Source organism: Scatophagus argus, chromosome 15 (genome assembly GCF_020382885.2).
Source record: "Scatophagus argus isolate fScaArg1 chromosome 15, fScaArg1.pri, whole genome shotgun sequence".
In the NCBI taxonomy this organism is placed as follows: domain Eukaryota; kingdom Metazoa; phylum Chordata; class Actinopteri; family Scatophagidae; genus Scatophagus; species Scatophagus argus.
Genome location: NC_058507.1, coordinates 1,884,340 through 1,909,203, shown reverse-complemented (window position 1 = coordinate 1,909,203; position 24,864 = coordinate 1,884,340). Strand labels below are relative to the sequence as shown.

General features: G+C 44.9%; 1 protein-coding gene across 3 annotated transcripts in view; it reads left to right on the top strand.

Moving 5' to 3' along the window:
• LOC124071565 (protein jagged-2-like) overlaps nt 1-24,864 on the top strand; it is a 56,345-nt gene that overhangs the window by 7,398 nt on the left and 24,083 nt on the right. Inside the window, exons 1-3 of one of the 3 annotated variants that reach the window (XM_046412198.1) lie at nt 2,616-3,397; nt 4,256-4,579; nt 17,509-17,566. In XM_046412198.1, coding sequence (XP_046268154.1) covers nt 3,329-3,397; nt 4,256-4,579; nt 17,509-17,566 — 451 coding nt within the window. In that variant the 5' untranslated portion in view covers nt 2,616-3,328. Of the gene's footprint in view, nt 1-2,615; nt 3,398-4,255; nt 4,580-17,508; nt 17,567-24,864 lie in introns of those variants that run through there. The other 2 variants (XM_046412200.1, XM_046412199.1) reach the window with 2 other exon arrangements.

The window sequence follows — 24,864 nt, the reverse complement described above, 5'->3', positions numbered from 1 at the left end:
TGCACGATGTTGGCCTCATTCAGACTGAAGTATTTCAGCAACTGTTGGATGAGATGTTGCACCGACGCTCATGGTCCTCAGAGGATGAACGTTTGTGTTTTAAGTGAAGTATCTAAGCAACCTTTGAATGGATTCTTGTGATATTTGACACATGTATCCATGGAGCCCAGAAGATGAATCATAATGACTTTATGATTGTGGACATGGAGTTTGTCCTCGTGACAGGGTGGGACGTAGACATTCATGGTGTCTTCTTCAGCTGTGCTAAGATGTTATCTAGTTTATCGTCTATGAGCAGCTGCGCACTTCCTTCTGCACAGTGATACAGAAAGAAAGTAGTTCCTCCATGTAAGTGCTCACAACAAGCTCAGTGGATTATCCTGAGTGACCAGGTCATGGTTTCTGCACAGAGACGTTGCTGCGTAGTTTTTCTGATGCGTTTGAGGTTTTTTTTGCGCTTTGAGCACCAGAAGAGAAGCGAAATGTAGTTCCATTACAATCAAGAGAAGGCAGACGTCTCTACAGCATCGGCATGGGAATGAGTAGACGATGACTCAGTTTTCATTTTTGGGTGAACTGCTTCTTTAGGTGTACAAAGCTGCTGTTTGTTCTGCAAAGTTACTTACCACAGTCAAAGTTAAGTTAAAGGTGCAGCTCTCCTAAAGGTAGGCCTGTCTTCATACAGGATGGTCTTAGCAGAAGTGATCACCGGTCCAGCTGTCAGTCCGGTAGCTTTTATGCAGCTAATTAACCTTGTTTTTTCTGCAGTTGAAGTCAGTGAGCAGCGTTTCCCATACTTCTTTATCTCTGCTGATAGGAGCCGTCGTAAAGAGATGAACACAAGTCGTTTGTGTCTGCGTGCAGGCATGTGACTGAGTCATGTGTACACAAGTATGTGCAATTGATTAAATGTGTGAGTGTGTGTGTGTCTGCACCTGCTTCCCTGGGAGGAAACATCTGCTGCAGGGTGTCAGAGGCCACCTGTCGGGCTCCGTCCTCCTGACCGGCCTGCAGAACTGATCTGCTGTCTGCATGAGCTGAAGCTGCGGTGGGACGATCTGTGTGGGGAGAAACAGCTGGTTTATCAGACCGTCCCGCAGTCTAAGACCGCCTGTGTTCTCCAGGCCGGCCCAAATGAAAGCCTGGTGTGTTGGATATGGAAGCGACAGGAAATCCTCTTTGCATGCTGGAAGTCCCAGATTTATAGGGTTTTCATGCATGCTGGAAGGCTTGAAACTAAAATGTCTGAAATATGAAACTCAAAGAAGATTTATCATTGACAACTATACAAAACATTTATGATTAATAGCTTAAGTGAGTATTCGGTTCTGTCTGAGCCATGCTAGCATCATCGCTGTAGGAATATTGTTCTGGAAGTCTGCCACTCTTCTCCTGGCAGTGAACATTTCTGGTCTTGAGTGAAAAATGCTTTGTCAGCTATTGGATGGAATATCCTGAAATTTGGGGCAAGACATTGACGTTCCCCTCAGGATGAACTTCATTGTTAAGTGATCCTGCTACTCATCCAGTGACACCATCAGGTCAAGTTTTTAATTTGTCCAGTGCTTTGGTTCATGACTAAATGCCATGGACAGAAGATGGACAACACGTCTCCTCTTCCTGCCACTGCACAAAAACGAAACCCAAATATCCCTGATACGAGTGCTGCCATCTTGTTCTGGTGATGTCATTCGGAGCCAGAGTCTGTGCAGTAGTGATCAGCAGCTGTCAATCGGGTTGTTTAATTTGCAGTGAAACCAAATAATCACTGGAATCAACTTTAAGTCTAAAATCCATTTCTCAGACCCTGAAGGTAACCAACACATCGATATGTTTTACTACTGACAGCAGCTCTGTGTTTATACTCAAACACCTTGAAATCAAACCCACGTGTCATTTATGTCCTGCTCTGGCTTGATTCTTGAATGAGAATTATGTTTTATTTAGAAACAGATTTTATTTCAACTGGTGAGCCAAAGCTAATGAGAAAACTTGTAGTAAAGGATGCATTCCATTTAGCTCTTGCTGTTGCGTGCTGGCCAGATTAGATAACTCACTGGGGCACCTAAATGGAACTGAACGGCTATTCAGGTCTTTAGTTCCACCTGAGCTGGTCTTTCAGTTGTGCACAGTGAGCCTGCTGAATGCTGTGGCTTTTTAAATGTTTCACAGCTGTTGTTGTTGTTTTTATGACTTTACATCTTACTTAAAGTCCAGGAAGACCAAAGGTAACATTACACATTTTATATTTGAATGTGAATCTGCAGCACAGTTTTGATGCAGTTGCTGCCTGCTGTCTTTGATGTTTTAAGACTCAAAATGTGTGCGGGAAGTTCTTTGGATCACAATACCCGCCAAATTACATTGTATTCTGCAGTTCTGTAATCCTCCGGGGGACAAATACTCCATGACAAGTCAGGTGCTTGCAGATTTTATTAATCCAAATAAAGAGAGCGCAAAAAACTCAAAATTTAGTGGGATAAAATAAAAACACAAATATGAAGTGGAGTTAAAGTAGGCAGTCTTATTTAAAAAAAAAATACACAAGTATACTTGAAACACTACAGTATTTGATTACATGCAGTGTCTTCTCCTGTGGGTGCAGCTGAGCGGTCGGTAGGGGGCGCTAACAGCCGTGTTTCCTGTGAGGAGCAGCTCAGGTGTCCTCCACTGAACACATGTCCCACAGTCTGCAGGTCTGCCTCACAGCCAGACTCTGCTTCATCGTGTTAACATGAATCTCCTGAATTCCTCATCAACATTGCCAAAGAAACATATTTGGACTCATTGTGGAAAAACTCTCATTTCATTGTTTTCAGTAAACAGTCACTTTACAGCGTGAGTGAATGACAAATAAGAGCTCCTGTGTGAGAAAACTTTAATAATAAATCCATCAGCGGTCCTCCCCTTTACTCCCTCTCCCGCCTCCAGTCTCTGATTGGCTCTCAGCAGGCAAACGTCCCACCCACGCGTCCTGTGATTGGTCCAGGTAGCTGCCCATCATCGGGGGAGCGCCCGGCTCCGGCTTTGGGCAGCAGAGACGCACCGCTGCTCCTCTTCTCTGCTGTTTAGTGCGTCGAGCGGCGGAGGGAAGTGGAGTTTGCGCGTCTTCTTGTGCGTCTGTGGACCAAAGAGCAGCAGCAACAGCAGCAGCAGCGGTGCGCTTTTCCTCCTCCAGAGCCGCGGGCATCCCGGGGAGCAGCCAGGCCGTGCGCGCCTCGGACACAAGGAGGAGGAGGATTTCTTCTTCTTCATTGTTATTTTGGCTGATTGAGACAGGCGTATTTTTCATTTCCCTCATGGTAACCAACACTGAGCAGTCGGAGACATGTGGAATAATCTGGGGAAACTGCACCGCCTCTCACTAGTGTGTCTCCTCCTGACGCTGTGGGCTGAGGTGAGAACTTCGTCGTGCTGATCTCAGAGATGTTTTTAGCGGTGGTTGAACTCATCAACCCAATGAAAGTTTGGGGATTTTTTTTTTTTTTTGCAGGGGTTAAATTCCAGCCTTAATTGAATTTCCTGCTCGACAGTTGAATCATGTGATGTCGGAATTTCTAAATTTGTGCTTCCTTTGGGGATGGGGGTATTATGTTCTTAGATAAATTTCTTTGGAAACGTCTGCTATGTCATCCGCCGTCTGTGATGGAGCGGGAATCAGCTGCTCCTTACCAAAATGAACCCAAAAGTCCCGTGCGTATCCCTGAAAGTTTCATCAGCGAAACATCGGCGCCAACACTGAGTGCGTTAATTGGTGTTTTAGTGTGGCTCTGAAGCTGCTGTTTGCTGCGCAGCAGATCTCCCACCTTTTAGCTCTTTGGTCGATTCGTTTGTTGTCTGAAATAATCCTGGGCCGAGCCGCAGGTCTTGTTGAGGTGGACTCTGCCGTGTTCGGCTGCAGCCCGATATGCACAGTGAGCTGAATTGGAGTACGTGGTCTCGTTATCCAGTTTAGCTGTGCCAAGATGTACAGTAGCGTGGGTGACTCCGAGTCGTACTGTTCCCTGAAATCAATCCACTGGTTTCCAACAGAAATGCACAATATTTAGACTTTAAATGAACCGAGCCGCATTTCAGTTATCGGGCAGTTAATAACATTGGACACCCAACCACAAAATCACTCAGATAACCTGCATTACACGCTGACAGGAATAAATAACGCATTTTTAAAAGGCTTTTAAGGTTCGTATAATATGAGCACTGTCGTGTGAATGCGGCTCTTGCAGCTCTTTTCACTCTCCTCTGCTGTCCTCAGGTGTCTCAGTCCACGGGTTACTTCGAGCTGCAGTTGATTTCGGTGGAAAACCCTAAAGGTCAGCTCCTGAACGGCGACTGCTGCGACGCGGAGAAGAGCGCGGCGGAGGGCCACTGCGGCGCGGACGAGTGCGACACCTACTTCAGAGTGTGTTTAAAGGAATACCAAACGGAGGTCACGACAAATGGACCGTGCATATACGGCTCGGAAACTACTAAGGTTATCGGTGGGAATACTTTTCAGTTCAAATCCGGCCAGAAAAGCGGACAGAACCGGAACAGCGATGCCGGGAAGATCACCATTCCCTTCCAGTTCGCGTGGCCGGTAAGTGGATCATGGTGTCGCTCCGCCAGTTTCATGTCTTACTTACTGTGTGCTGTTGAGGAAAGTTTTAACTATTCTGAATGCATCATCAGAACTCATTTAATCCCATATAAAACACGAGTTCGTGTCCTCTATGTTGTGTTTTAAAACGCTTTGGAATTTGATGGAGTTTGAATGTTTTGGCCGCGAATGATGAAAGCAGCTTTAAATCGATCATCCCAGCTCGAACATTTGGCACAGTTTTTATGTTGCAAGTTTCTGCGTGCCGCTCATTCTTCCCAACTTTTGGCGTCTCTACATCATCAAACTTCTCGGGACTTCACATTCCTCTCTTGGAGCTGTTGAGTTAACGTCCGCATGTTTCTGGTGAAGCAAAAGCCCCGAGCGCGCATGACGCATGACTTTTACGCACAGCGGCGGTGCAGTTGTGTCTCGGTTTGATGAGTTACCAAACAAGCTGCTGTTTGTGTGGCTTCAGTTACAGTGTGAGGAGGAGGAGGGAGGGAGGGAGGGGTGTGGTGTCAGAGTTTGAAGGGGGGAAAAAATAAGGATTTCCAAGCTAGTGTTGATTAAGAAGTGGCAGGTAACTTATTATCTAATCTAAACAGAGCAGCGGAGCCAATCAGAAGCTGCGCCTGCTCCTTATTTGGAGAGCCAGCGTGGGAAACAGGAACAGTGCTGGCAATCAGTGCTTTATGAAAGCCTGTGTTGGGCTGAAGGAGCTGCTGTCACACTTAGAGATCTTGATCAGGGAGGTTTTAACAGTGACATGAAACGTCATGGGTTTGATTCCCACAGCAGCTGAGCGAGTCCTCAGTCAGACTGGAAAAGATCAACAGGACAGATGAAAGTTTAAATTGATCATGTGTCCATAAAGCTCTTGTGCTGATGTGCCGAGTGCTTTAGTCAAATCATCTACGCTGCGAGAAGTTTCATCCTATAAAATGATTTTTAGGTTTGACTGAGTTGTGGGTGTCATATTTGTTTGAAAGATTTTCTGCAACTGCGGTGGAGCAGTCTGTCCAATGATGACAATTCAAGTACGGTGTCAGACGCTTTCACGTGTTCTAACAAAATTAATGGCTGCCACCCTGATATCTCCATGTACTTAACCTTTAATTGCTGTTTGAAAAAAGGGAGTGTTTGGAATGAGATGCTTGGTGAGGCTTCTGCTCCTGTGTGTTCATGTCAGATACATACACATCGGGTGCTTTGTGGCTACATGACCTCTCCATTCATCACTCGCCATGGTCAGCTGTCAGCAGACGGGAAGATGGAAGTAGTAAGTTGGGGCCCAGCGGGCGGATACGGTTACCACTAAGTTGTGTGCGACACAGGCGGTGGATATCAGTGTCACCAACTACTCAAACAAGTGAAGATCCCGGTCAATCTGGGCCGGGGGATGCCTTTACCTCGCCGCCTCTCAGGTTCACGCTCTATCCGTTATTGGGTCATTGTCTCACTTGGCGTGTGTGGGGTCAGTATTTTCCACTATCCCCCTGGGAGGGGGTGGAGGAGTGTGTGTGTGTGTGTGTGTGTGTGTGTGAGAGAGAGAGAGAGAGAGAGAGAGAGCGAGGGGCACAAAGGGAGGAGGGTATCAATGTTCAGCAGCTTCTACTGATGAGGCTGTCAAGGTCGAGTTGAAGGTATTTTGAAAGTGTCATCTCGCTTCGTGTTTTTGGATATCTGTATTCACACATATCACGTCTCCAGACACTTTGGGCTCTGGCTTGAGCTGAGATGAGCATTTGTCAGGATTTTTTATCAGTGTTTTATGAACTAAACAATTAATTGATCAATCATGAAAATAAGAAACAAAAAATAATTGTTAGATACAGCCTGAGTATCAGAATCAGTTAAGTCTTGTATTTCAGAAGCTGCAATCAGAGAAGTTTTGTCATTTTGGCCTTTTTCCTGTTTAACGGATAGCTTTTATTAGTCAACCTGATTCCAGTAATCATACTGTAGTTCTATCACTGCTGTGTCTGCTGTGCAAACGTGATGTCTGATGCAGGCCTGGAGGAGGGATTCCTCCTCTGCTGCTCGTCCAGGACTCTGTGTGCTGGATAGCGTTTCAGTTGTGCTTTTGAGGCAGAACTCCCTCACAGAAGTCCCTCACTGGTCAGGACAGAACAGACTCGTGCACGACATACCTGTTCATATGGTATAACTGGCTCAGAGATGGTCTCTGTTCACTCATCCACCAACAGATCTTTGTTAAATTAGCTTCGATGATATCACACATAGGAAAATGTCGTTAAATATTCATGAAGGAGCTTGAAGGTGTTGATTGTGCTTCTGTTTCCTCCTCTGAACAGTGATCAGAAGTCTCGTCTGACGTGAAAATGACTCGAGGAAGAATTTTGAACAGCTTTTTAAGAGGGTAAATTTGACTCCGTTGTCATGGAGAATAGGAAAGTGGACTTTGGATTCAAATCTTTATGTTAAATTACTCTGACTAGGCATCGACCACAATAACTTGATACCCAGTAGTATTCAAACTTGTTGAGTCAATGACTCCTATATTGAGTAATCCTGTGGTTTTGCTTGCAGCCAGTCGCCACAAGTGTTCGTCAAGTGGGCTGAGATGCCACCAAAACGCTCAAAGTTTGGCTGGATGACGCGTCTGACACGCAATCAAATGCTCGCACTCAGTTGATTGTTGAAATGGGTTAAATATTCAGCCATGAATGTTCATGTTTCTGACACCTCAGCTCAGCACATTCAAAATAAACCTACTTTATGGGGAAATCAATTTTAAATTATCATGTTATCACAATTTGTTATTTTTGTTTTAAGGAAAATAAGTCAGCTTTGAGGCTGTGACCTGCAGTTCTCCAGGATGCGAAATGACATCCTCCTCACACTTTTTGAGGCCAAACATCCTCCTGCTGCCACTGCAGACTGTGGGTTGCAGTCTGCTGCTGGCTGACAGACACTGGCTAACTGAGTGTGTTTGTGTGAGGCCATGGCCTGCAGCCTCTGGTGCTGCTATAGTGGACTCCTTTGGTCGGCCCCAGTATCTGGGCCACTGGTCCTGACATGAATTAAAATATAAAAAGGAGGACATTGTTGTGCCCTCTCCTTCGCTGATCATTCCTCCTTCATGTTAGCCCCTCTGGCTGTTTGGGTCTTTAGTGACATCGTTTTTCATGAAAGGGAAGGGGGGAGGCTGACCGATGGAGTGAGGAAGCAGCCCCCTCTTTTTAAAAAACATGCCTCCACCCAGCTTCCTTGTGAGGTTTCTGTCACGAGGGAGGCATCTTTTTAGGATGCAGAAACTTAAGATGTACAGTAGTGAGTGGAGCAACAAAACAAGCATTTTCTTCTTCTCCTCTTCCTCCTCTGCTCACTCAAGCCTCCCCCGTCTCTCCCTCTCTCCTAATGGGGTATTTTTAGAGCTGCTGTCCTCCCCTCACCCCTCTGTGAGTAAGTCGAGGATCAAGAGTGTGTACTCCTTCAGTTTCATGGCCCACTCTTGAACACCCCCCCCCCCCCCCCCCCCCCCAGCCCAGCAGATCTGAGATGACAGAGGTGGAACAGCTGTTGTTTAGAGACCTCCTCCTCCTCCCCCCTAGAATAAATGTTTTAGTGAAATAGCATTAGGAAAACAGGCTATGATTACAGCCTGGAATCATAGCGTCAGATCACCTCACTCGCAGGAGTATCAGTGAGCAATCACAAAGTGCAATGTTGGATGACGCTTCATCGCTTGGTTCCTCGAAGACGTCACTGCCCGTCGTTGTCTCGTTTGGCTCATTTGCCGAGTGCCTCGCTGGCACGCTCACCTGCTCGTCCGTCAGTTCTCGGTTTGGTGGTGCTTTCTTGGTTGATTAGTTTTGGAAACGAGGAGGAGGAGGGTGTGATGAGACAGATGATATGGTATGTTTGGTTCACAGTTGGTGCTTACTGTTAAATTTTGTGAAATAAGGCTGCTTGAAGTGATATCAGTAAGAAAGATAGCTTCATTTACACGTGTCACGCATTCACACTCAGCATGCAAACATTTGGTTAATGAAGATGAAGCCTCAGCGGCCCTCAGATTACCTCAAGCCCTCAGGAACAGCGCCATTCTGATGTAGTGACCAAACAGTGTAATTACAGCATCATGTGATGCACACCAGTTTGTCCTTGTGTCCTCGTTAAAGCGCAGTCACAGAGCTTGTAATGTCCTTCTTAGTGAATCAGACTGTCAGACAGAAAGGCAAAGAGACTGAAGAACAGGATGTTGTTTTACTTCTCTTCATGCATCCAAACCCCAGAGGTCTTGACTCATGAAGCCATGTATGCTAACCTGGATCAGACCACAGAGTGTCCCCTGCGTCTCCTCTGTGTCTTTAATAACCCTGAAAGCCTGCGGGATGGACTCTGTTACGTGGTGTGTGCTCACCAGGCACGGCTGGCTGCTCATCTTTCCCACGCTGCCGCTGGCTCCATGTCAGCTGACCTGCTCCGGAGGTGCATGAATGTGTGATTAGCTGCTCAGTCTGTGCGGCTGATCGATTCTTGATGCTGCTGGATTTGTTTTGATGTGTGACTACAGGGGCAGCACAGGGGACGTGAAGCTGTTCTCACGGTTACATAATGAGGACAAAATCGCCCCACAAGGTTCCACAAAAGTGTGCTTGATTGTATGTGTGTGTGAAAAGTTGCAAGACAAAATTTTATCATTTAAATTCAGTAACTTGTGTTGTAACTTTATTAATGCAATCATGAAAGTTAACTCTTGACCCTGGAAACTCCACAAAATAACCTGAGCTGAAGCTCCACTTACTGTTCTTCATGATGTGAGCTTGAGAAGTTCGTTTGGATTGTTTTGTCAAAACTTGTCACTGGTCCTCGAGAATCTTGCCAGTACGCTTGCCCAGTAAAAAGAGGTGAAGAAGACCACAGTGTGAGTGATGCTGCAGACTCAGACTTCTTCACTGGTGATGTAGCTGGATCTGTTAGCGTTGTTGCCATGGTTACCTGTAGTTTGGTCCACACTGAGGGCTGATTTAGAAGTGCAGTCAAAGTTGCACCATGTTTGACATGTCCTGATATACAGTTTCAGTGGAGACCTGCCAGCCAATTGGAAACCAGTATGGTATATTAATATTAGTGTGTGTCTGTGCGTGTGTGTGTGTGTGTTATCTTGATTGTGATTGTTCATCATAGATCTCAATGTGCAGATGGTGGCATCAGGTGACCTCATCAGCCTGTCTGGTACATTTTCTTCATAAGAAAATGCAAGTCAGTCCTCCTCCACAGAAGGTTTCGCTGATCTGACAGCAGTCCAACTGCACTGTGTTCTGCGCCAGATAAGGTGTCCACTTACAGATTATATGCTAATAGCAGGTGCACACGGCGTTTTTATGTGTGTGTGTGTGTGTGTGTGTGTGTGAAGTCATGGTGTGTTAGATGCAGGAGTATAAGTTGGGCTCTGTATGTTATGATGTGAATGAACTCCATGCATTGTGATCTCTCAGGTGAGCAATGGTGATTAAAGCATCTCTCTCTCTCTCTCTCTCTCTCTCTCTCTCTCTCTCTCTCTCTCTCTCTCTCTCTCTCTCTCTCTCTCTCTCTCTCTCTCTCTCTCTCTCTCACACACACACACACACACACACACACACACACACAGAGCTTTGTCTCCCTCTTGACTCCCTGTAGTTGTTCACAGGTCTGATGCTGGACCTCACTAACTGATTGAAAGAGACTGAAAGAGATGGAGGGCAGGATGGGAAACCGATTAGAGCTGACCAAACCCTCCATTGTTGCTGTGTTTGTTTATCTCCTGACATCTCATGTATCCCTTGTTTTTGTCCACCAGGAGAAAACCCTCTAACTAAACATTTTGTGCGTCAGAAATCATTTGTTCCAGTTTTGTTGGCTTGTTTTGCCAGCGTTGAGGGTGTGATCACACCTACAGTTTGCTTTCTTTGGTCCGCAGTAGAGTGGGAAAAGATCTTTCTGCTGTACTTTTGTATGTGGCTCATTCAGGCTCCCACTGAGAACCGACTCATGAACCAAAGTCAGTCCCGTCGTGCACAAGGAGGAGGATTTGTAAGACGCAGCCTTCTCTGGTGTATCTGAAAATGAACAGAAAATCAGTAAATTTCTTTCCGGAATAAACACTCCAGAGTTCAAGTATCTTGAAGAAATCAAACAGGGCATATCTTGTGCCTGACAAGTACGACTTATTCTTCTTCTTCTTCTTCTGCTGCTGCAGCGTGGATGTCTTGCAGCCTGTTGTAACCGTCCTCTCCAGTGGGATTGGGTGAAAGTTCAGCAGCGTTTCTCAACACATCTGGGGCCACAAAGTCTGTCAGTAACCTCAGTTACCCAACGTCTTACTTCATGGAGAAACCCCAGAACACTCTCACACACTTCTGGATCCACAGTGTGTCTAGCATCTACGCTGCTCATGAGGTGTGGTACTATGGAATAAAGTGGACCATCTGGGTTGATATGTGGCATCTTGGTTAATCTTCTAGTTCATTGGGTCTCGTGTTGTCTATCGTTTGTGTCATATTTGGGAACATTGTACTCTCCGAGTTGATTGCTGAGATCTAAGATCAGTCCAACAAAGTCCACAACATAAGCAGTCAGATGATCAGACAGGAAACAAACTTTCAGGCCGTACAAACGTAATTGGAGGCGAACCGTCTTTAAACTGCTTTACAAACATTTGCTGAATTTCTTCACCCCCCCTCCCAATTCAGAGCTCACTAAACACACTGAGTTTTGGTTTCCTGCAGTCATCGTCCTTTTCTCCTCTGATGTGATGTGAAGCCTGCATGTGCTGAACTACGTGACGGCTGTAGAACTCAACACGCCACTTCAGGTTCACGTTAAAACAGCAGTCAGCGAGCCCAAGGGTCTCCTACCACCTCGCCTTCGAGTCGAAGAGTTTCATTTGTGTTTTGCTGCTGGGTGCTGGAGGGATGTTTATTCGTCACGTCTGTGCTCAGGCGGATCAACGATGAAGGAGTCGCTCGGGGGTTTTCCCACGCCGTGAATATCACTTTCCCGCCTGCGCTGTGGAAACGAGGGCTGCCTTAACCTCTTTGTCTCCGCACCTTTCAGCGGGAACAATGACTTTATACCCGGGCTTTTGTGGCCAGATATTGAGTTAACAGGGAAACAGAGAACTGAAGGTAGAGGTGGAAACAGAGACCGAGATGGAGGGAGTGAAACTACGCTGGGCAAAATGTCAGCAGTGGATTTGAGAGCGTTTACATAAGGCCTCTCTTGTGCTGCTCTCTGGAGTGCAACATGCCGAACGTGGTATTCGCGCCTGCTTCAGGTGTTGGCCTCTCGCTTGGCGCGGAGCTCTGGACTTAGAGCTGCATCATACTCAGGGTCCGTCTCAGTCTTATCTTAAACTTCAAATGTACAAATTTAACACATGAACCGTGTGACGTGTGGTTTGCAGAAACGTTCAGCGTCAACGATTGATCTGGTGGGTGGATGGGAGCAGTCTGAGAGAACACCGGGGAACGTGAAGTCACTCTCTCTTCGTGGTTACCTTTCAGCTCTCTTCATGGACCCACGGTGTCTTCTTCCAGTCATGTTATTAACGACAGTAAAACGTTCTAAAGGGGTTTAGATCGTCGTAAGGGATGGAGAGAAGCTCCGTGTTCTCGCTCTGAGAGCCTGAAATCGTGTTTGTTTTTGTGCCGAGTGCCGTGTCCAGCCTCTTTGCACCTGTGATGCTGGTGCCTCTTTGTGGCTTCCGCCGCCCTCTCGCTGCTTTTTGTCTCTTTAACTTCATGTCCGAGCAGATGTGGGCAATAAAAGAACATCAGAGTATCTCAGGGTCATTCTGCAACACATTCTCGACGATGCCATATAACACACCCCTACGTCTAATACACGTTTACTCAACGGCCACCGCTGACTCGGGTCCATATAATTTCAGTCATGAAATGTCAGAGTTGCTCAGTTTTGAAATCGGGCTCAACCACGTTGTGAAAACCTACTCAGTGAGTCACTGTGGACTTTTACGGTCATGGTTGGTCTGAATTTGGCTCTCTGTCTCTCTCCCCACTCTTCCACTCTTCCTCTCTGGTCTTTTCTTCCACTCCACTCTGTGTGCAGGCTGTTATCGAATCAGGGACTTCAGCCAAGCATTTGAACTGGCCACAGACACATTCCCAGTAATAACACGTGCAGAATCTGTCAGACAGGCCACATTTTGACAACTGCACTATGAAAGCCTTTTTCACAGGAATGAAGGGGATTTTGGTGAAGTGGAGTAAAGTTTGCTTTTTCTCTAATACAGAGATGTTTTTGTTTTCAGTGATTCTGATTTGTTCATAGCCCTGGTTTTCAGTCCAATATGTCCGTGTGTAGTATGTATGTGTGCATGTCTGTATGTGAGTGACGAGCGACTGAGCCTGTGATGCGAGGCACAGCAGTGAAGGAGGCGACAACATCTGTGGTCCTGCCTCGTGGCTGCAGTACCTCGCCGTCCTGGACGTGCACAGCGGGAGCCTGTGCTGAGTCGGCGCAGCATCTGATTTCAGGCGATTTGACGAGGAGGTAACAAAAGCCTGAGCGCAGTGGTTTTACTCCCAACTTTTATCTCTGCACGTCCTGCGACTCGCTGAGGTCATTGGGCTTTGTTTGATATCTTTGGCGTCTTCGTTCGATCAAGAACAAACAACAATTGTGGAAACAAGTCCAGTATGCGATGCAGATACTCCCTTCTTGAGATAAAAAAAACCGAGATGTTTTGTTTAGGATGGCAGGAGGAGACGTCTTTCTACGTCTTCCAGATATGTCGCTGAATCAGAGGACGAACTAATGGATTTAAGGCGGTGTTTTCTCTCACTGCTCCCCTTACACGCCGCAGAAGAGGAATTCTGTCGCTGGAGGAGGCGGCGTAACCTGGAGCGACAGAAATAGCTTTTCACGCATTTGGTGTGGGAAAAGTGAATTGGGTCATTTTTCCCTTCTGCAGCTCAGTATAAAGACCTGATTAGATTAGCTTTGATTAGATTTGCCGTCTGAACGAGGCCTCCTGGGGGAGGGCTGGTGCTGCGAGGCCTCCTTAGAGAGAGGAGGTGGTGGCGAGGGGTGGAGGGGCGGTGGGTTCGTTCTGTTAATAATGTGCTAAATTAACCATCCCAGCTCCTCTCCGCCGGGAGCAACATGTTTTATTCATGTCAATAGACTAACAGGTGTGACGTGACAGGTGTGGCTTTTTTTTTTAGTTCTTCCTCTGATCACAACTCGAGAAAAGTTGTTAATTGGGTCTCAGGCTTTTTCTTCTTCTTCTTTACCATGAACAAATCCCTGCTGCTGTGTAATTTTCAATTAAAGGAACGTTCCCACTGATTTTAATCCACCTTTAAACGTTAAAGCTGGCTTTAAAGTGATGACTTGCCAGATTTGTGTTAATCAGATACTGGAGCTGCTCCTTCCTGTTGATCTGCAGGTGATACTCAGACACTGTTGCTCGTGTAAACTGATAAATTATTTTTCTGTTAATCACAACCAAAACAAAAATGTTTTTCCTCAGTGAAAGAGCCTCCAAACATATTAAATAGCATATTGTTGGTGTTGGCAGAATCCCTGCATTTATTTTATTGAAGATTCAGATTCCCAAAGCTGATACACACAGCAGCCCAGTCTCCTGATGAGGAATTACAGCATGTGACGAGTCTCGAAAACATTGATAAAGAGCATGTTAACTACATTAACTACATATTTTATTTGTTGTCCCGGAACATTTAGCAAAGATCTTTCCTTAACCTTAAACCAAGCGGTCTGGACTGTTTCCCGCAGGACATGGCGGAGACCAAAATCAGGTCTAAAAGAGTGTGAATATTCACCTCAGCGCCGTTCATGTTGTTACGTGGGTTTATAGATTGGTTAGTGTATGAGCATTTCCACCAGATTTTTATTGTGGCTTGATTTTCTGCCTCAGTCTGTACATCACGCTGTCCGCTAGATGCCAGAAAGCGGGATCCAGAAAGTCTGTCACACAGAGCAATTAAATCTAAATAAATAAATCTTATTAGTGCGCGTGAAAGCCATAATGCACAGAGTGTGGAGCAGCTCCAGACTGTACAGTATATTCTCAGCAGAGCTGAGAGTTGGCTGGCGGCTGTTCCTGCAGCAGTAATTTATTCATTGAACAGGTGAAGGCGGTGAGGAGTGGGCTGCTTTCTCCTCGCCTAATGAAAACTCAAATCCCTCTGACTCCTGTAAATTGGTTAGGAGGTGTCAAGTGTCTCCCCACCCTCCCTCTCTCTGAGCAGCCCCCCCCACTCCACCCCACCCCATCACTCGCACACACACACACACACACAGTCGACTCATAAGGTCGTCTCTGCAGGCAGCAGAGACGTGACACGTTGATCCTCCAGCTCCTGTCCTTCAAGGATACACACAAACATACACTTTAGCTCAGTCACACACGCTCAAATATGTATAAACACACACACACTCTCGCGTCAGGCTCTGCTGGGGCCGTGGGACAGCTCCATCTGTCTGGACTGTGGTGGCTGTGACATTTAAAATTGATTACAAAGGGATAGATTGATTATGATAATGTCCACTTGTTTTCACTCATTACAGAGTTACGGCTGCCTGCTGGGCTCATAAATCACCGCTGTGTCGTCTGCAGCCGTCAGAGGCGAGTCTGATCAGAAAGCCAGTGTCTGTGCTCAGACCGAGCTCATGACGCTAGTGATTAGGAGCATATTCGCGTCCGTTTGAAGACACGCCCATGTTGTGATTAATTTCCTTTCAGTCGACTGATCGTTGCAGCTCTACACTACAGCTGATGTGACTGCTCAGCTAAGGCTGCCTCTCTTCAAAAAGGTGGTGAAAATGCTGCTGCGAATGCATCCGTCTGTCTCTGGACGTCATGTGATGTTACATGGACGCTTTCACCATGTTTGATTTCATTTTCAACTTGCCATGTGTGCCTGAATTCAACATTTATGTTGGCAAGATAGCTGCATTAGAAGTGGATCAGGACAGACTCCCAGTCCAGCAGGAGTCTGTACAGGTCTCCCTACAGGCACAGGGTCTTGATTTTCTCCAACACTTTCCATCACAATCTGTAGTTCCTTTGCATCCATATCTGAGGCTTTGTAGTGCACCACTCATTAGTTCGGGTGATACTGAGCTTCAGGTGGTTGCTGTTGGCCCATCTGATGAATCCCTCCCTCAGTCCCTACAGATGGTACATGAGTCTGGACAGATGTGGGTGGAAACTGAAACTTGGCAACTACCAAGTACTTGTGACAACATGGTCACATATCTGACTGCATCCTGCATCTTCTCTCTCCCTTCTAAACCATTAAATTGCCTTTGAAGCACTTCAGCTCTCTACCTTTTTGTTTCGTGTTTCTGTCTTCTTTCTGTCTCTAATCTCTCCCAGCACCACTTTGTAGCCTCCCCTGTAATCTTCCCTGCAGCCCTCAGTCACTCTGAGTCACACTTGGGTCATGGGAACTCACAGCTGCTCGTCCGACCCCATGCAGTTGACAGACAGCGAGCTCCATTTCGGTTTGTTTGCTGATGCCCGTGAAAAAAAGGAAAAAAAAAAAAAGAGTCCTGCACCTGAAACAATCCAGAGTTTGCGTTTGTTGCTGTGCGATGGCGGAGTCCGCCTCCTCTGGAAAGTAGGGCAGAGTGTGCCGGCATGCTGGGCTTTTACACACAACATCCACAGAATAGTCAAACACGGCACTGAATGGTGTGCAATAATACATGTAATGTAGGTACTATTTCACAAAATATTCTCTGTTATCTGCAATGTCACTAAATAAAACAACGGCAGAGTTTCCTCCAGGAAATTCTCTCATGAATGTGTTCACTTCTGTCGGTGATCTTATCTCGATCTCGATCTTGATGAAACGGCCGACAGTAGACGCAGTAACAGTCCATCTGTTCGACTTTAAACCAACAATACGTAGAGCGTGTGTCCATCTGATGAGTATCAGACTTGATTTTGACCATCAGCACTGCTTTTCCTCTTCTGTCTTGTTCGGATTTCATACAAAACTTTATAGTCAGCCTGGTCAGAGTCATAGTTTTATTCTCCTACAGCGATCAGTTAAATTACTATGATTAATTCAGTTCATTAATTCGGTTAATTTTATGAATATGTTAAATGAATAAATTTATTCAATATTATGGCAGAACAAGAGCAGCAATTATGCACATGAAAACACATAGTTAACAGCAAATGTTTTTAGGTTATAAGGATTTCTACAATCCGTTGCAAGAAACCCTGAACAGTTTTGATTCCATCATCTCAAGTGCCTCCCCGACTCTGGAGTTCAAATGCACACAGAGGCCTTATAACAGATCCCTGTGGAAAAGGCAGGAAAAATGAATCTGCCCCATTGGAGATCAATACATTACCACACAAAGTGCCCTTGAGCAAGTCATCAAATCCCTGCTAGTTCCAGGGGCGCTGACCTCCCTGTGGAGCCCAGGAAACAGACAAACGTCGACCTTCTGGGATCAAGACTGGGAAAGCTGATTGAGAGAATAAATCCCTGCTTGATCCAGAAATGACGAAGGAAAACTGGATTTAGTTTTGGCTCTGAAATGAGATTCTCATAATAAAGCAAACTTGTCTGTTGAAATGTGAACAAATGGGTTCTGTTGGTTTCCAGGTGAATGTTTTGTTCTTTGACTGAACAGCGGCTGCACTCGTTAACTAGCCTCAGGCAGACTGAAGCTAATCAGTGACAGCACAGTGGGAACAGGACTCATTTTCCCACCGTTGGTACGCACCTTTCATGCAAAATATGTGTGACTCGATCACTCGTGTCTGTCTGTTTATGAGTGACGGCGGCTCATATCTGAGTTTCTGTGTAAACTCCACATCTTGAAGTGGGCCTATCTGAGTTTCTGTATTAGCGTGCACTTTGATAACCTCTGACCTTCTCTCTCTCTCTCTCTCTCTCTCTCTGTTTCAGCGAGCGTACACTGTGATAGTGGAAGCGTGGGACAAAGACAACGGCACACACAGCAACGGTAAGGATCACCCCTGTGAACTGCTTAAAACACACTGCGTTTCTGAAAACAAAAAATCCAGAGTGAAAAGTCAGCCGTCCCGGAGACGGGGGAGTCCCAGCAAACATGGAGACTTTTGTGTGTTCTCCTCATAAAAGCTGATAGAAATGGTTGTGTAACAAATGGAAACAGAAAGTTTGGGAGGGGGGTTTAAACCGTGGCTCCTGTCAGCTCAACCAATCACGACATGCAGTTGATGTCGGTGCCGGATTGTCGGTTACAGAAGACGTTTTAGAAGTCATGGTGTCGTTAAAGTCAGAGGAATTGGTCCTCAAAAAAACCCAGAAGTGTGGACTGAAGACTTAATGCCAGTCAGAGACTGGCTTCTCTGCGTCCACCTTTTGTTTGTCCACCATTCGGCTGAAAGGTGGCCCATCAATTTCCACGAGGAAGAGATGTTGGTGCAGGGATGTTATGTGATCAGCGTATGAGAGATGAAGTGCATGTCGTAGCAGGGGTGGTGCTTGGCATTAAAACCTGCTTAAAAAAATTATATGTTAATCTCTCTTCATGAGAACATTTTTTTGTCAAGTCACCAATGTCAAAGTCAGATCGACCCGCACAGCCGATGAGTTTTGGTTCTAACCTGCCTGCTGGTTTCTTTTGTGCACAGCTGCATCCTGTTTATACACGCTCCTCTCATTCAGACGCCACAGGGAAACAGAAGGGTTAACTCAGGGATGTGATCGGTGTGACAAGACGTTGCAGGGTTTGCACCATCCAGACAGGTTGATTTAGTCTATTTGTTGAGTGCCACATTGCGAATACTGCGCACCCCCTTTTTATTACAATCAATCGTGTCTCAAACTCTGACCTACTTATACCTTTCAGTTCAAGTTACGCTTCCCGTGTCAGCGACAAAGCGATTCTGCTAGGGTCCATGTGAGGTAAATTTAATTATCAGAGAGTATTTGCGTAGGTAACTGCTACGCATCCGTATCCTGAAGAATATAAGCCAAACAGCCAACCCAACCCATGAAACACCCAGAGTCAGTTGATATGTGCCATGTTTGAGCATGTCACATTCGTACTGACGTCTTAGAGGATCAACAGCCATCTAAAAAAAAAAAAAAAATCACCTTTGAGCTTTCCCATCCAAGGGTCTGACTTGTGATTGACAGGTAGCTTATTCTTGTTCCTCCTCCTTTCCTCACCTTCTTCAGGGTCAGTCAGACTGTTTTCGGCTCTCCTCTATATTAAGCTTGTGAGAAGATTGCATCGTTAAGCCATTAATTACGGACCATGGCTCTCGTTCTTCTGATGTCTGTCTCCTAATTAGCATCTCGACAGCTGTCCGGCTACCGCACGCCACTTCATTATCCTGCCACAGTGTGGCAGGCATCCAGACTGCTGGGCCTCGGCCTGACAGCAGCTCTGCTGGTGGGACACTTAAGTCTTTGCTAGCTCGACCCCCCGTAGATGTGATGGCTGGAGGGATGCTTTATTAATCCTCGTTGGGTGGGAGGCAGGCAGGAGGTGCTGACATCTCAAGTCCCGTCTTGTATACTTGGACTGAGAATTTTATCATTGCGTGATCCTGAAATCTGTCAGTAAGTGTCAGCAGCCAAGTGTCCTGTCCAAGTGAAACATTACCTGCTTGCTTCATTTCAGGTCATACTGGATAAGCTAAAAACATGTGTGTAATTTTATGATAGACAAAATGCCCCCATGAATGTTCATCGGTGAGGGTCAGTGGGTGTTATAATATTTACGTCTTGCTGTATCTACTTTCACACGCCTGATTCTGCCTCAGTGTGGGATTTTTTACATTTTCGGGAAATACTTTGGACAAATGTCAGGGGACAGGTATGAACCTGTTGCATCCAGTTATGGGCGTTGCGTGCAGGTGGAGCGAACATTACTGATACTGTAGCATGATTAGAGAGAGAGTTTTCATGTGTTGCAGGTCAGGTGGGCACAGGAATAGTTCCATTGTGAGTCCTCGGGTTATCAGCCAACACAAACCCTCACCAGGTTGCACTATGTTTTCTTATTTCACACGGTTCTACAGTGAATATTTAAGCTAAAGCAGAACAATAGTCAAATAAAGTGAGTAAAACCACGTTTGTCAGTTCGATGTTTCTGTATGCAGAATCACACGTCCCCAGATGGTGTCGGGACATATATTGTACTGTTTCCCAAAGTATTTTGCGTAGTGTCCATAGGGAGGAGACTGTCACTGATTGCATGCTGATTAGTCTATAAATGCCAGTCACTCTCTGGTTCAGCCTTCTCAAATGTGAGAAATTGCATTTTTTCCTCATTTTTCATTATTACTAATACAGATATACGGCTATTGGCTTATATGTTGTTTGAGATGTACAGATTTTGAGGGTTGTTTTCTTCATTAATCATCTAATCGTCTGCAAAGCGTTCTACCATTGTGAAAAATCCTCATTTGAATTTCTTAACGCTCTGATTTATGTGTTCTAATCGCTTGCTTCATCTGATAATTTGTTAAGAACCCAATGATGTTCATTTCACAATCACAGAAGACTGCAAAAATCAGCAAATTTGTTTTGCATTTTTACATTAAAAATTTCCTTCATTGATGAAGGAGGAGTTCCTTCTCATTCAGCTAATCAGCTGATTGTCACAATTCTGTGCAGTTTCTTATGATTTTAATTTGAATATCTTTGACATTGGTACCGTTTGTCAGACAAAACAAGCAATCCTTGGCTTTGGCCGTGGCTTTGTGACTTTGACTAAATGATTAATAGGAAATTGATTGACCAGCTTTGACTTGGCTCCTGCTTTGCTCAATCACACAGTTGCCTCTGATGGCCCCTGATGGCCCCAGTGCCGATCTGTCAAATTAGCACGGGACATCCTAATGAGGAATGTGGTCTGCCAAACAACAAACATGATGGCGTCATGATAAAGATTATAATAATAGTGGGATTACAGAAAGGTGAGGACATGAAGTGAGTTTCCTGCCCTGAGCTGCAGTGTGTGCTGCTGGAGCCTTGTGTGAACAGGTCTGGGCAGCAGGTTGGAGAGGCCCCAGGAAAAAGAAGGCTTTGTGAAGACTGTTTATGCTTCAGGAAGCCCCCGCCTGTCTAAAAACAAAACCGAAATGGCAGGAGAAGAGAGGACGGAGCTGTTGTTGACTCTGGGCTGGTGTGGAGCCTCACTGGAGGGTAGAGACATACCGATACTGGGTCAGATACTGTGCTGATATCAGTGGAACATCAGAAACCAGGGGGCTAAAGGGGATTTAAAGTTTGCTACCCTTTTTTAAATATGAAACTGAAATGAAATGTATTTGAGCCCTGTTTCCAAAGATTTTGGTCTGCAGGAGCCAATGGGCTTGTGGATGAGAGCCATAGACAGTGTTGTTTTGGTGTCTTGGAATTAAAGCTGCACAAAAACTGCACAGCCCCATGTCAGATACTGATTTATGTTTTGTTGCTGCAAACTACTAACATAAATCTGGTCTGTGTTGGAAAGGTTAAGTGGTAGCTTGCTGCTAATTTAATGATGTAGATAGATGTGAGCCATGAAAATTAGGTCATTTGCATCTTTCTCTATTCAAGTGGCAAGTGTGTGCCAAGCTCTATGCAGCAATGAAACGATTCATTACAAAGTTTTGGCAGTCGAAGGACAGCATTTGAAAGTTTGATTGAGTGCAATTTTTTGTGCCGTGTAATTTCCATGACGCTATCTGAAGTGTCACTGTGCATGTAACTCCACCCGACTGGAGCACCAAGCAGGTTGAAACAAATCAACAGAGAGAAGAGAGAGGACCCGCTGGTCATTTCTTATATCTGCTCTTGTGAAAGGCTGGTTCATTAGAGTTGCCTTAAGGAGGCGGAGAGCATGACTAGAGACTAAAAGTTTGGTGGTGCAGGCCTGAACCACCTGCAGGCAGATGATTTCATCGCTGAATCACTGCTAATGTGAGACTGATTCCAGGTGTGCTTTTACAGTCATCCTATCTATCCATTCATTATCTATACCCAAGAAAAGTCTGAGAGGTCTCAAAAGGATTAACTGGACAGGAAAGTAATAAAAGGGACGCTTTCACCTCCTCGCACCTTTAAAACTCCTTGACTCCATTAGGGCTCACAAGTAGCTTTTACTTGGCTTCAAGGAGGCCCAAGCAAAAATGACGTGATGATGTATCACGGGACACTTAGACGAACATATTTGATATTTGAGGTTGATTATTCGATTTACTGAAAACAAATGAATTGAGAAAAAGTTCTTTGATGAAGCTTGAGTTGCAGCTCGGTTGGATAATTTGGCAACAGGCAAGCACCAAAAGCTGCTGTTAAACGTCTGATTGGATTTTTACTCTTGTTTACTTATTTTGTGATCAGAATGTTCCTGATTTAATAAAAATTACGCCACTTTATTTTCTTTGCCAATGTTCTTGTACAGCAGCTTGTGATCAGAAAACAACATTTTAGAACTGAAAAAAGGGGCTTTTGTAAGTAAATGTGTGTGTTTGTCAATGTAAGCTGACACTAAAGAGCTTTTGTAGCTTTTGAACGTATCCCTGTGGTCCAGATGGAACCAAGAATGTCACCGTCCAAAACAAACTGATATATTTTAACTGGCGGCGTGACCACAGCTTTGACTTCGGTTCAAAGATCATCGCTGTTACGCTGCAAGCGGGTCGAAGGTCAACGCTGAAGTGCCACAAACAAAACAGAAGCAGCTTGTTGCATGTAACCGAAGAACACAAATCGGTCACGCTTGGTTTATAAAATGAATCTTCACGCAGACAATCGTGTTACACTTGACACGATCAGCTGCTCAGATCTGAAGCCCCTTGTTGTTTATATAAGCTGGTTTTATATGGCCCACTCTCTGCTGCTCTCCCTAGTAACAACGGCCTCTCTTAGTGTGTCTCCTCCACTACAGAGAGAGCTCATGATTGGTGTATATTTTTATATCTAATTGCTGGAGATGAACAGCAGAGAGTGAGTGCCTGAGTGTTTCAGGTGGTGGGTGTGGGACTGAAATCTGTGGCAGTGTGTTAGCTCGCAGAGAGACTCAGTAAATCAGGACAGCATGAAAATGGGTTTTTTACTCTTTTCCCACAGTGTCAAACTTCAGCACTTACTGTGATGATATTAAAACAAGCAAATGGATTTGTGTATTTATTGTAGAATTAAGTTTGAATAAAGTTTTAAAAATGAATCCTAACCCTTCACAACAGGAGGGGGGTAAAAAGTGATTTAAAGGTTTAGAACTCAGAACTCATAATTTTAAGGTAAGATTCATCTGTATTTAAAAGCTTAAGGGAGTTTTTTTTAACAAAGAAGTGAAGAATTCCTCCGCTCATGAAGGAAACCTGAACCCTGCACTCACGGGTTTTAGTGCTACAGCCTGACTAGGTTTGCTGTAGCCTGTAGATTATGGTTGCTAATGTTAGCTAACGTTAGCAGGTGTCACTGTTGGTCGGTTTGCTAACATAATGACTCTTTTCTATTTGTGGTGCCTTTTGGCTGCTGTTATAAAATGGTTTCATTAAGATAGCCTAACCATTGTAAATGTCTAATAGATCATAGTTGGCTATGCAGCAATGCTAGCTGTCTCACACAAATTAATGCTAACGTGTTTGTCAAGATAACAAGGATAACGTTCTCGATCTACTGTTGATGTAACGTTAATATGAAATGAAACTTGACATCTTGGAATAAATGTGGGAGTCTGTCTTTGAGGCGTCTGAAAAGTTTGATGCACCATTTTTGCAAACAGCTTTTTGAAAATTAGGCTAAGTACTGATTTGCCAAAAAAGCCATTTTAAAAACCGGGATGTTCATCTTATGACAAGCTGACATGACTTCACAATAATTAAATCATATTTGTCATGAAGTTAATCCTACCGTATATGATTTTCTGCAGATTTAAACCATTAAATCCGGCTGTGTCGGGGCTTTGTTCAACCCTCTGAAGACAGTAACACTGTGAAGAGTGAAGGTGAGCTCTTCACAGTGTTACTGTCTTCAGAGAGTTGAACACAGTAACACTGTGAAGAGTGAGGGTGAGCTCTTCCTTCCAGCTCTGTCTTGTCCAGGTCACATTTGGCTCTGCAGCGGTAAAGCCTGCTGGGTCACGCTTCTTCTGTTCCTTGAGAACAAGCTAAAGGGCCTTTCCTATGTCGCCCTTCCTCATCTGTTCCCGTCTCTTATTATTTCCGGCCTGGCTCCGATGGAGTTGGGGCTGGATATCCTGAGAGGGGGGCAGTGGGGTAGGAGGAGGAGGGACAGAACAGCATTTCACCAAGCAGGAAAACTGAAAGAGCATTTTGGTTATCAAGCCCTCGCAGACCTCACTCCTACACACTGTTTGTGTTGCTTAATTTTCCTATTATTTCCTCTGTTTTCCTCTACTTTTTTTTTCTTCTTCCACGTTCTTGGTGGTATGGAGTGATGTTTGACCGGAGGTTACACTTTCCCTCTGATGTGTTAACAACGGGCTTTCTTCGAAGCATCTTATCTCACTAAACACCGGGTTGTAGGGTCAAATCCCATAACCGGAATCTGCCCTGCTCGTTGGAATGTCATTCACAGTTTTTGTTGTTTAGGCTTCCCTATCCAACTGACCCAAATACTGAACCTGTCAAGTATTTTGTTCTCTAGCGTGGAAAAAGCAGTCAATCAGTCGACTGTTAGCTAAACCTCTCTCCCAAAGGTTGACTGTCCAGTCCTAGCTTAGCAACCCTAACTAGCATTAGAAAAAACATCCAAGTCTGCCCTCATGTATGCTGCCAATGTTAGCATATCCAACTAATACCTTGGCAGTAAAACTATTTAAGGCTTCATTAACCAGCTACCTTGTTTTGTGGTGTTTCAGATTTCATTAGGAAAATAGTCCATTCAGGACAAGAATAACCGCTGCATGGTAATCCCCTAACGTTTGTGGGTGCTGCTGTATCAGAATTTCGATAGCAGCTGTGTCAATCTTTCAATTCAATTTGTTAGCAAACCTTTCCAGCCGTCTTACAAAATAGCAGCTGGTGTTAACTGCTAATGCTAGCTTAATGAGCTAGCTAGGTGCAGCTGACTGAATCTAACAGGCAAAATTAATGGAAAGAGAGAAAAAGATGCTGTTTTTGTTCTCTTCCTGTTTGATCTCTAGGATTGTTTTAAAATTACTACCAATTTCGAATCTGCCTCTTTTTCACTTTTGATGGAAACAGTTGATGTGTAAAACAAGTAATTTGAAGCTGCCGGGATTTATCAATCAGAAATCTGAAGCTGAATTCATTGTAGGAAGATAACATCATCCACTGTTTTTTTACAGTA